The 13,341-nt window shown below is 35.2% G+C and overlaps 1 protein-coding gene across 7 annotated transcripts in view; it reads left to right on the forward strand.

Moving 5' to 3' along the window:
• Positions 1–13,341, forward strand: part of LOC150086003 (vacuolar protein sorting-associated protein 37B-like) — a 198,650-nt gene that overhangs the window by 144,447 nt on the left and 40,862 nt on the right. For all 7 annotated transcript variants that reach the window (XM_090374320.1, XM_090374322.1, XM_090374321.1 and 4 more), the window contains one exon: positions 11,275–11,446. In XM_090374320.1, the coding sequence (XP_090230446.1) occupies positions 11,275–11,446 (172 nt within the window). The remainder of the gene's footprint in view (positions 1–11,274; positions 11,447–13,341) is intronic.

Here is a 13,341-nt window from a genome sequence, read left to right on the forward strand (position 1 = left end):
TATTTGTAAATTCCTTCAAAATTCACTTCTGTATTTGACGATTGCTTCTGAAGAGATCCATTTCTGAAGAGATCCATTTCAGAAATTAGTTGTAAATTGTGTGTTCATGAAAAACTTGGTGAAGTGGCATGTTTCTGATGATATCAAATTGTCTGAAAGACTGTCACTGAAATTGAGATATTAAAAATATAGTTTATCTACATGCACATGGATTTTTTTATGTTAAGGGTTGGTGGGGGGGAGAACCACTATGTCCCTTTGAGTTGTTTTTCACAATTCCCATGTAGAAGCTTATCAGATTTTGACAACAGGCCAAGGGGATCCCCAGATAGGAACATTCAGTTGCCTATTTCTACTTTTAAATTTATAAAATTCTTTTTGGTACCCCATCTTGATTTCTTGAGGGTGCATACACAGGCTAATAGATTATCAGCAGCCTTCTTTGTAAGTAGAAATGAAAGCGATTCTTGAGTTTTTGGGATATGTAGCAGCCTGGAAATTGTGGATTAAAAAGCCTCTTGGGAAAGGCACATACATAATCTCTGTTAGAGTTAATAGAAACACAGATGCATGGATACTTGCTTGTACACCTAATGCTCAGAGCATAGTAAACAAATTTGATGAAGTTGAAGTACTGGTTAAAACATCAGATATGATATTATAGGGATATTGGAAACATGGTGCTACTCAGGCATTAGGGGTGAAGAATTTGAATGTGGTGAGTACACTCAGTGGACAGAAATCATGGGATACCTACCTAGTAGCGGATAGGCCCACCTTTCGCCCAGATAAGGGCAGTCGCTCGTTGAGTCGCTCACATTCAGTCCACTAGTTCACAAAAGAGTTCCACAGGTATTGCCATCTATGCTTGCTGCACCACTGTCCATAATTCCGTCACATTCCTGATTGGACACTCCACAGGGTTCATGTCTGGTGAACGGGGAAGCCGGTGGTAAAATCTGCGGAATGCTCTTCGAACCACATTCTAGTCACCACGGCCCTGTGGGGAGGCATATTTTCCTGCTGGAAGAGTCTATTGTCCTGTGGATGCATGATGACCACGAAGGGATGCAGATGGTCTTCAATGGTTGAACATGTAACCTGGACCTTTCAGAATTTTGTCTAGAAGTACAAGAGGTCCCAATGTGTGTGAGTTAACTAACTTCGAAATCCCTCTTTCAAAGTTAGTTAACTCACAACATTTATCTGTTATGACATCGAATTACCATCTATGTGAGTGCAGGTATACAGGTACATCTATGTACCTGTATACCTGTCAAGTGGTGAGTTTGTCCACTAGCGAGAGGGGTGACAGCGTTCAGTTGCCCAGAAACCAGGTATCCCATGAATTCTGTGAAAATGCATAGGGTGTGTTGCGTACAGAAAGGACAGACAAGAGGAAAGGAAATATGCTTTTGGTTAAAAAGCCAATGGGTGGCCAGTGCAGTGTAGACGAGTTTGATGTGACATAAGCACTACGAAAACAAAAATGAGAGGAGTATGTAATAGGGTAAATGACATGAGTATAACTAACAACCATACAGGCAAATAAAATGGGCCAGTAAATCAGAATATCTTTCTTATGTGTGATTTTATCTTTCTAAATATTGACTGGAATTTGTGGGCTGTTGACTCGCACAGTAGCAGAAATTTTCTGGATTTGCTGGTGACTGATTTCTCCAGCAGCATATTAGAGAAGCAACAAGAGAAAACAATAATATTGATCTGATTAAATTATCAGCAGTGGACTCTTCGTGCATTAAGAATCTCCAGATAAAGGAGTGACTAAGTGGCATCGATCATAAGGTGTTGATGTGGGATTACTTAAAGATATAACTGCTTTCAGGGTGAAAGGGAAGGGATTTTGCTTTTGTAAAGATGACCACAATAGTCTTAGCAGTTAAATTCTTTTCAGGCTGTCCAACTGACAATGTTACCAACCGTATACTCTTATCGAGAAGCGTTCTGGGAACTAATAGGATCTACTAAATTTGTTTATACCAAGAGTTTTTGTTCAAGGATTAGACCAATGTGGATTTCAGTTGAAATGATGAGACCAATGGCAGAGACGAAAAATGCATAGAATGATTATAATTATCAGGGGATATGGAAACCTACAGTGAGTATAATCTAGTCTGCAATTAAATCACTAAGGTGGTTAGGCAGGTGAAGGGACATTGCAAGAAGTCTTTAGCTAAAAATATAAAGAAAAGTCGCAAAGAATTCTTTACGTTAACACAAGTAGGAAAGGGATTAATCACATTAGCCCACCAGGTATGAATGGCATAACTATTGATGGTCCTGCTCAGGCTGCTGACAAACTGAATAAATATTTTGCATCCATTGCCTAAAGATCCTTTTAGGATGGAGAATACCTGGGAAATACCAAATTAGAACTGAGAAGAAAGTAAAAGAGAAAAATTGTCAATGCTAAAAGTAAATAAGGCACCTCGGGCTGATGGAATCTGTCCAATTATATTAACACGTTGAATGGCGACTACGAGTTAATTCGTACTTGGCGATCTGTCTAAGGATGCCGACTACGAGAACTCGAACTGGTATGACTTGCCTTTCAGGTGCAGCTACGAGTATATTTGTAGCAAATATGTGCAACTGATGGATAGTTGACTTCTGGCATAAGAATAAAAAATGAACCACTGCGTCAAAAAACGGAATTTATTCACAAAAAGAAATATTTTCTTCACACAAAGAGCTAGCTTCTCTTAGCACACTGGACAATAATAGCTTGTTCTGTGGCGTTTTTTATTTCACATACATACTCAACACGGCTTAGTCAGCCGTGGATTTTTTTTCAGTTAGTGGTATAGCCAACTGAAGTTCTAAATAATGAATTTTATGTCAGACCTAATCTTCTTTGGAACATTCAGAATTTTTTCTCCAATTAAAGATTGAATGTAACTTTTCCGTCAGGTTACGGGTTCCACCATAAAATGTCTGAAATTCAGAGAAATCCGTAATTTGATGGAAAAGGGTGTATGCGTTATGCATATATATTTTTATAATATGTAATGCAGTTTTTTTCGGACTTCTGGTGGTTTTTATTAGCGCTGAATAATACGAGAGCATTTAATCCGATCGATCTATGAACCAGGACCGTACAACTCGTCAAAAAACTCTTCAAATTCCAAGTCACTCATATTAGCATAGAGCTCAAGCTCTTCTTCGGTCGGTGGTCTCTTCTTATCCACGTTTTTGGTTCTTTTTATAATGTAATAAAGTACTAAATACAACGTACATGGCAAAGTCTGTGTCACTGCAGCGGATTTATGCACAGCACTGATTTATATACAGAGAATTCTGCAAGTTACAACACGTCTGATTTAATCGAGTTAACTCATAGTTGGCTGCCACAAAGAATTTTGTTACATTCACCAACTACGAGATAATTCATGATGCTTTTTTTTACAACTAAGCTTTTTTTATGAGTTTTGGTGATGAATATATATTATAATTTGGGTTTTGAATATTTAACATGCCTAACTCAAATTGGTGTCATGAATATTTAACATGCCTAACTCAAATTGAAATATTGCAGTTTACCCAAATAAGCCTTGGCAGTCAATGTGTTAAAAGAAGTAAGCCTACCTCTGACCATAATTATGAGAGTATTTGTAAATTCCCCCCCCCCTTGGATTTGCGGTGAGGTCTCCCTGTACATTGCGAAGTGCAGATGTCTTTCCTGTTCACAAATGGAATCAAAAGGTGGTAGGAATAATTACAAACTTTTAAACTCACTTCTGTTCCAGGGGAAATAATGGAGTTAGTGGTTAAGAAATACTGCAGGATCATCTTGGCATATTGAAGTTATACTGAAAACAGGGCATGGATTTGTTAAGGGGAGATTTTGTCTGACCAGTCTGATTACCTACTATGACATAGTAATAAAGGAACCAATGCAAAAAATAATCTTGGCATTATATACTTACATTTCAGTAAAGCTTTTGACACTATTCTCTGTAAAAACCTGCTGTAAATATTTAGCATTAGCATTAAGTTGAGGCATATGATGCAAGAAAGCAAGCCTATACAGCATTAGTAAAAAAAAAAAAAAAAAAAAAAACCCCTTCCCATTTCACTGATCCATTCATTCCAAATGTTTGTCTAGTTCTGCCTTGAATTTATTTAAGCTATCAACTTCCACAACAACACATGGAAGTTTGTTCCAGCAATCAACTACCTACTGGCTAAATCTATGCCCCCTCAGGTTTGTAATCTGAGCAAGAGGAAGAATCCCATCAGCACTGAGCCTAATCAAACCATTCAATGCCTTATACACCTCAATCAGATCACCTCACAAGTGCCTAGTCTCCAAATGCTGCAACTTGCAAAACTTTGATTTGATTAGTGTGGCATTAGGGACAAGGTATTTCTATGGATAAAGGGATGAATAGGTGCAGCTCTTCTTGAATTAATGTTATTAGAGAATTGCTTAGGATTGTTTAGTGCTTGGCCCCTTACTGTTTTCAATATTTATTAATGATAATGACGAAGGCATATCAAATGTATTGTCTAAATTTGTAGATTCAAATTTTGGATAGAAAAATGAAGCAGATGGGCTGAGAAATGAAAATCAAGGTTTAACATTGGTAAATGCAAGGTATTGCTTGCTTATGGGCAGCAGTAATTCCAGAATAACATGCCAGTTGGGTGTATGACACTTAAAGTAATAGAGAATGAAAGGGACTTATGGGTAATTGTACAGCTCATGATGTTTTCTCAGCAGTGCAGACCAGCTGCTAGGACAGCACATAGGAGTTTTTTCAATGATATAAGGAAGTGAGTATTTCATTCTGTAAGGCCAATGATTAGGCTGCACCTTAGTTCAATTTAGTTCAGAAGACCATAGAAGCCTTAGTTGGCTAACCAAAAATGATCAGACAGTTACAATGAGATGATCTTTTAATAGAAACCCCACAAAATCCTCAATCAGAGATGCTGTTAAAGACCTTTACAGGATTATCAGTTAAAATTATCCCACATAATATACTGTATACATTTAAAGGTGTAATTACAGACTGGGACTTACTAACTATACATCTCCGAGTTTAAAGAACAACGGTGATACATGTAAGAGTAAGAATGATGAAGAAAGATGCTGTTCTCACTGCGACAGGTTATTTAAATTACAAAATTTGCCTGTATATATCAAATCCAGTAAGATGTCATCACTGTCAGAAAATATGGACACTCTCAGGTGACATGTTGGGTAGATCTGATCTGTCTGCCTTGTTCTGTGGATAGAAAGAGCATGATCAGGCAAATTACACTCCTTCTACATACCTTTGTCTAAACTGATGAGAAAATCACCCCCAGCTTTTTTCAAACATGTGGAACATGGATATTAGAAAAAAACAAATACAAAAACACCACCAGGTTGAAAACACCACCAGGTCCTACCTAGAGGTTAGAATGCAGATCCTTTCAACTAAGCCTTCATGTTCATGTGATTCAGCAGTAAAACAACAGCAAACTGTGCCACACTAATGGAGATAACGATACCACCAATATCAAATCATAGATTGGAATAAAGTACTTTTATCAACAAAAGTAGCACTACAGGAAACACCCTGTGCTCAAGAAGAGCAGAAAAATTCCACACCTGCGGTATGGCAATCAGAACTGACATCTCCAAAAGCAAAGACAGCATCTACGACTCATAAGCAAAAACACCTGAACACAGATGAAATGGATATCAATGTTTAAGGAGAGAATGCACTAGACCCCAGGGGCTCACATCTGGTGAGTATGGGCTTGGCACACCCAGGGTCCTGAGCTGGATATCATTCTTCTCTTTCTTGGTGATTCCCTCTCTGTCTCTCTCTCTCTCTCTCTCTCTCTCTCTCTCTCTCTCTCTCTCTCTCTCTCTCACTCACACTCAGGGTGACTCAATTTTTTTTTTTTTTTTTTGGCTGGTGCAGCATAAACTTCAGGCTTCCTTGCACTATATGGCTCCTAATAATAATAACTTCATCCTGAAGACAATATGGATATACCTTGCCCTGTTTTCCCAAGAAAGAGAGATCTAAATGCAAAAAACATTAAAACTTTAATTCAAAAAAGCATTCAGAAGAAACAAACAGATCAAGATCTAAATAAAGTAATGTATTATGCATCAAAATTGTCATGGGCTACTTGGGGAATCATATGAATTAAAAGTTGCTATACAGCAGTATCAGCCAGTCAGCACGTGCCTTTGAGAGAACCCATCTAATGCCTCAGTATACACCCAAATTTCAAAATTACACATACTTATCAAAAGACAGAAATTAAAGTACAGCTGCCAAGGAAGCAGTAGCATTAATGATTACAAACATACCAGCAAAACAAATAACATTGCAAACTAACCTAGAAGTGGCAGCAGTGAGAATGGCCATTGAGATTTATCACAGTTGCATCCCTGTATCTTCCACTCTCCACATTAGAACTAAACAACTTTGCTATGAAGCTCAAACCTCCTTACTGTCTTATGGGAGATATGAATGTGTGGTCTCACACCTACATCAGTTTGTCTACAGGTATTACTCCTATAGTAGACTTATCATTGTGTTCTCCATATAGAATTCTGTATTAAGTGTCTTCATAACATTGACTGCTTTTCAGTGGTGTTCTCCATACCAATAAAATTGATTTATATACAGAAAACTAAAACAATATGGCCCTTTAAGAAGGATAATTGGAGTGAATATATGCAATTAATCAAGCTGGATAAGCAGTTAGTTTATCCAGCTTGATAAACTAACTGCTTATCCAGCTCACAACATATTCACGGAACACTTATGAAACACAAGTTTAGCAGGAGCCAAAGGACTGTTTGCTACTATTTTATTACTTACGATGCACTGTGCATCAGGAGCATCTTTATTTCCAACACATGTAAAGCCGAAATTCAAATAACTCATTATACTTTTGTTTTGGTCTTTTATTAGTTGGTTCCTGTTTTTTCACATTGTATTTTTGGGGAACAAAAGGCTGCGATTGTTCATTCTCACTTTGAAGTGGGACAATACTGTGTTCATTTTCATCGACCATAGTTGCACTACTAGAAGTATTTTGCTTCTTGTTTTAAAGTTCCTTTTTTCAACCACCAATCCATGGTCACATATTTTAATAATATTTTGAAATACTAACAATTATCAAAAAAAAAAATTTATACAAGGAAGTGAGTTGAGTTGTGATATCGGTTCGCTTCCTCCTCTCCTTCAACCAGGCTAAATTGCATACTAATGGCATACTAGATCACCATTGTTACTTTTTTGTAGAGATAATGTTACTTCATTATCTCTACGCATACTTCTCTATGCAAAGCCCGCCAAAATAAAGTGTTCCATGGTCTATTTGATTATTAGTCTATGCCAGTATATTAATAACTGAAAAAAAATTATGTTAAATATTATAATGCTACAAATATGCAAAATTTATTTATTTTATTATTATTTTTTTTAATTATTAATTACGATTTTTCGTGGAACACTTGTTCACATTTCACGGAACGCAGTTTGAGAAACACTGTACTAATGTATGATACTGTCATGTATATCAATGATCAACTGTTGCAGGCATAATACTTCAATTAAGTAAGGCAAAAGAGACACGTTATAACTCTTGGTGGAATGCAGAATGTGTAACAGTGAAAACAAAACAGAATCATGCATGGAATGAATTCTGAAAATATTTAACTACAAATAAAATTATTGCATTTAAAAAAAAACTAAAGTGAAACAGATTTGACTAGGGACCCAACACTTAGGTTAGTGTGGAAACAAATTTGGATATTGAATGGCAAATATCCTACAGTCTTCAGTGAAATTGAAGATTATATACTAGGAATAGATAAAATCTCCGAAATTCTGGCTGATTCTTTTGCCACTATATCAGCAGTTACAAGCTACAGCAATGATTTTCAATGACTTAAAATGCAAGTTGAACTTTTCAACTATTACTCTTCACTCATGTAATTTACCATTTTAAAAAGAGGCAATGATGCTAGAAAGCAAGCTTATATAGCATCAGCCAAAAAGAATAAAGAAAAATTCTCATTTCACTATCCATCCTCTCCAATAGTTTTTCTAGTACCTACTTGAATTAATTTAAACACTTCCACAACAATGGATGAAACCTTGTTCCAGCAATCAAGCACTTGTTGACTGGAGGCAAATTTCCACACATCTATTTTCCAACATTACTTCCTCAGTTTGAATTTATGCCTCCTCTTGTGTGTAGTCTGAGAAGGAGGAAGAATCCCATCAGCATTGTTGGAATTCTTGCTCGATCCAAACAAAGCCTTGAACACCTCAGTCAGGTCACCTCGCAGGTGCCTAGTCTCCATTATTCTGCTCACTAATTTGTTGCCCTTCTCTATACTCATTCCAGCAGTTCTACATCTTTCCTAAAATGAGGCCTCCAGACCTGTATGCATTACTCAAGATGTGGCCTGACCATTGTCTTATACAATGGGATAATCACCTCCCTATCCTTGCTAGCAAAATTCCTGCATATATCATTGACAAAACCCCATGAGCTGTCGTGGCAACCTATCTGCATTGCTCAGAGAACTTCATATCAAACTGCACAATTACACCCAGGTCCTTTTCATTTTCTAGTACCCTGATGTAGAATCGCACAGTTCGTATGTTACTCTGGGATAACTGCTACCCATTTGCAGCACCTTGCATTTGTCAGTGTTAAACTTCAATTGCCATTTGACAAATGGCAATTGAACCATCTCAAGAATTTCATTGCACCTGGTTAAAAATGTTAATCAACACATATTGAAATTTGTTGTTTATAAATTTTAAAATTAAATACAATTCAGAATTCTTATTTTAAATTCACAAGTATTTAAAAATTTAATTTATGTGAAGTTTGTGTCTTCATGTCATCTGCCAAGCTTTCAAAATTGGGAATACGCTGTGATAAGGCCAACCGTAAAAATCTTCTGTATGCAAGTCCGTAAGAGTAGAGCAATTTTTTGTCTTTGTTTGTTTCAAATAAGAAAAGGCCAATTCACATAGATGTGTGGAACCAAAATGGGAATTTAAAAGTTCACTGCATTTTTTTTACATTTGGGTTCTTTTCTCAGCAAACATATTTTCAAAAGTCTTCTTCTGATGATCTGGCTTTTAGGAAGATATCATTTCGCAATGTAATATAATTTCATTTTCAAGTAATATTTTCTCCATTTGAAAAATCTCAGCGGCTTTTTTGCAATTTGTTTTGTATCTAAGTTGACATTAAATGGACAAGAAATATATTGAATAATGTCTTCAATTGTTTTAAAATCACTGAATCTGGTTTCAAAATCATCCACAACTTTCTCAAAATCATCCACAACTTTTTGGAAACATATTTCTCACTATTAAATTCAAAAACAGGATATTTTTGCAAATGATCTTGCATATTTGCAAAATGATCGGAATTTTTTCCCCTTGAGGTTCTTAGCCATTGCCAAAAATTGATATTTATATGCAAAAATATTACTAATCAGTGCGTCGAAGTGCCTTTCTAAATTTCCTTTTTTTTGGGTAGCCATGGAAGCATTGCAAATCAAACAACAGCATTTTTCTTTTATCATTACAAAAAAAAGTAGTCTAGTTCCCACTCTTGATGAAAATGATATGTTTTGCTCTTTTTCGTAGTATTCATTTTAAATCAAAGGTTATTAAATTAACATATAAGTACTGTCCAGTTATCAATATTAAATAAGCTAAATAAGAATTCAACACATACACTATGCTCTTCACCGCGTAACTGCATGAATTTTCATTAGACAAGCCTAGCGGCTGCACGTCAAAAAGAGTAGTTACGCAGTTCAAAGGATTTGTAATTAGCGTATGCAGTGGAGCGCATAATAATATTTAGATTTTGAGCAATCTATTTTTTTTATATATATTTAAAATTCATCATGATCGACTTATTCGCCACCCCTGTTGCAGATGATTGCAATAACTCACTTGCCAAGGTGAATGGTAATTTGTTGTATTGAAAGTTTGATTAAATTCAAAGTTTAATTGGACGGTCACTTTGTTAATGATGGAGAAAGTTTGGGGGTTTTTTGGCAGATGCAAAAAAAAGTCTACGTCCGTGTATCATTTAGACATTTTAATACTAATATTCCACAGTTTCAACCCTTTCCATCTAGCACTTTGAGATATATTTGGCCTGAAAACCCAGAATTTATTTATAATTACATTGTGTATTATTAGAATTACATACAGTGGTGAAAGGGAGGTCCTCATTATCTGAGTCTGCAGTTTGAGATGTGATTAATTTCCATTAAATGAATATTTCCTGCACCATGCACATTTTTGTGTGATTTCTGTTTTTTTTTTTATGTTATGAATTTTATCTGTATTGCAACCAACAAACCAAGGAGTTGTGTTTTGAAGACATTTTATTTATTCCTCACTTTCAGGAAATTAATTGCCAAAACTGACATATTGAATGAAAACAATATGGAAGATTTTTGGAGCAAATTTAATATTTTTGATTGTTGAAATTATTGGACAAATTTGGAAGGAAGCTTCTATTTGATGAATAGTTGCTGAAAATATTTATATCCTCTGATGCTGTTCATGCCTTTGAAAAATTCAGTGGTAATAAGATGCAAATTGAAATTTTAAACCTTGTAAAAGACACAGAATTCCACGAAATTGATAAAAATGTCAGAGAATTACTGAAATCACATGTAATACCATTAACAAATTACAATGTGGCAGGGTTAGACCAGTTAACTGTTGAAAAAGAGAGAATTGACAGGGATAAAAAGAGTAGACAGGGATAAAAAAGAATATAATAGAAGTCTCCAAAGAAGAAGAATTCAGAATATGAGAAGCATTTGACAAAGCTCTTGAGTATTTTTTCAGTGATGATCCTCCCTATGATTGTGCTCCCAAGCTTAAACTTGAAGTGAAAAATGCCATGTTATACAATTTTATTTGAAAAACTACACAAAAAAAAAACAATGCTCGATTCATTCTTCTTCAAACCTCAAGCGGGTCCTTCTAGAGTAGACGTCCTCCCCCAGTAATTCTACTTCTCCCACCTGCTTCTCCTCTATCTAATAGTCTTATAGCATACATCTGCATTCATATTCAAATATTTTTAGGTAATGTACTTAAATGTTGTTAAAAATTAATGTGCTAAATTTTTATGGTAATAAACACTACATTCTTTATGCACACATGCTTACCCCCATGATTATTACACTGATTTATTTAATTTTATATTTTTTAACTTTAGAAACTGTCATTTCAGGTGAAAACTGCAGAATCAGAACGAGAAATGCTGCTAGCAAGTAACAAAAGTCTAGCTGAGTTTAATTTGTCACTAGAACCTCGTTTCTGCCAGTTCCGTGAACGCCTTATACAGTTATATAGTACTGCAGTCCAGTTAAAGCAAGAAGTTGAAGAAAAGAAACAAAAAATAGGTAGATATTTCATTTTGAAATTTTTATAATAATATTTTTCTATAATATAAGTTATACACTGTTTTAATCAAAATTAATATTAATTTAGATTAAAACAGTAAAGTTACCCCATTCTCTCCCACCCTTTTCTTTCTTGGAATGGGATCATTTGACATTACTTTTTATCTTTCTATAATTTTTGCCCTGTATCTTTGAATACACTGTCCTGTTTTTAATTGTAAGCATGATAGAAGCACTGTTAACAGGAATTCCTTCAAAATTGGTTTAGGTTATATATATGCATACTAATTATTAGGTTTTGAATGGCTATTGTTGCTTTAAGGAGAAAATATAGTTCAGATTATTTGCTATTGCATGGTTCTCAAACAGAACAAATATGTTTGAGAACTATGCAGTTCCTTTGGGTATAAATAGATTGTGAAATAAATTTTCAAGTGAATTTTATTATGCAAATTAGTACATTCCCATTATTGTTCTTCACTAATTATCAGATCAGATCAGTGAAGTTGACAAACAGTGGTTAAAAATTTGTATCACACATGAACTGTAAACCTCACTAATTTGGATGGCCTTGTTTACATTCATATTATTTATGTGGAATGGAGATTTTTCTTAAACAAGAATTTAATGATACATTTTTAACTTTTTTTCAGGATGATTTCACAGTCACTTTGTAAAAGTAAACTATTTAAAGGAAAAATTAATTGCTAATGAAATACAACATGTGATCCAAACGTTTAGGAAGTGAAGCTCACTGGCTATTTGGAATAGATCTTCACAGTAGTCTCCTTCCTTGGCACAGTACATACTGATTCCAGTACTTCTGCAACTTCTGTGACTTTTCAAAGGGACTTTTTGCTTGGGGGAGGAAACAAACACGGAGCTAATTCTGAGTAGTGGGGGGACCACAGTGAAGGAGAACTTCACAAGAAATTGAGTGGGGGGGGGGTACTGAGTGTATAGGGGTGTTGTCTTGAAGCAAATGCAACATTCACTGAATCCCACTTTTCAGCAATTTTTCTCCTGTAAAAATCTCTCAGATATATAAGATATTTAGAACTAAATGTCTGTTAATAAGAATTAACATGAATAAGTTAACAAGCCTTTCTAATCGAATTTAGCTCTAATTATTTAGATATAAACATGCTATTTTTTTTTTTTTTTTTTTTTTATGTGAACCCCAAACACGAGAGGTATTAGAACCTATAGTACTTAGTACCGTGCTTGGGTTGGAGGTCGAGCCTCTGTTCCCATTCAGTCAACTACCCCCAAAGAAATATTCAGAAAGTGCCAGATTTTTGAGGTTCTTTTGTACTTATTGGATATCTGAACCAAAGGAAATCTATAATCATCTGATATATATAACACTGGTTGGCAAAAAAAAAACTTTTTCAGTTAAAATTCAGGGTGATTCTTGTAGATTTGACATTGCTGAATTGAAGCATGGCAACCATATTGCTGTAACATCCACCGACTTTAAAGGAGAAGGAATTAAAATTCAAAAAGTTTCTAGTATAAAAAGATTTCATATATTTTAAGAAAATATTACTTTATCATTAGTAGAAGTATATGATGCAAGAAAGCAAGCTTTTTTTTTTTTTTTTATGTAAACCCCAAACACGAGAGGTATTAGAACCTATAATACTTAGTACCGTGCTTGGGTTGGAGGTTGAGAAGACGAAAGAAGATATTTGTTGACATTGGACTTTAACTTCTGTAGACTGTAATTTTCAGGAAATACGTATGAAGAACGGTTGTTCCAGAAAACGGCAGTTGAATGAATAAACGAGGAAGATGAAAAGTTGGTTCTGTGAGTTTGGAGTTGGACAGTAAATGGATGTTGGCAGGTGGCGGCACGTGTTCAGACTGTTTTGAAAGAGAGAGCGGGAATTATA

Source organism: Mastigoproctus giganteus, chromosome 5 (genome assembly GCF_048544385.1).
Source record: "Mastigoproctus giganteus isolate SK-2022 chromosome 5, ASM4854438v1, whole genome shotgun sequence".
Classification (NCBI taxonomy): domain Eukaryota; kingdom Metazoa; phylum Arthropoda; class Arachnida; order Uropygi; family Thelyphonidae; genus Mastigoproctus; species Mastigoproctus giganteus.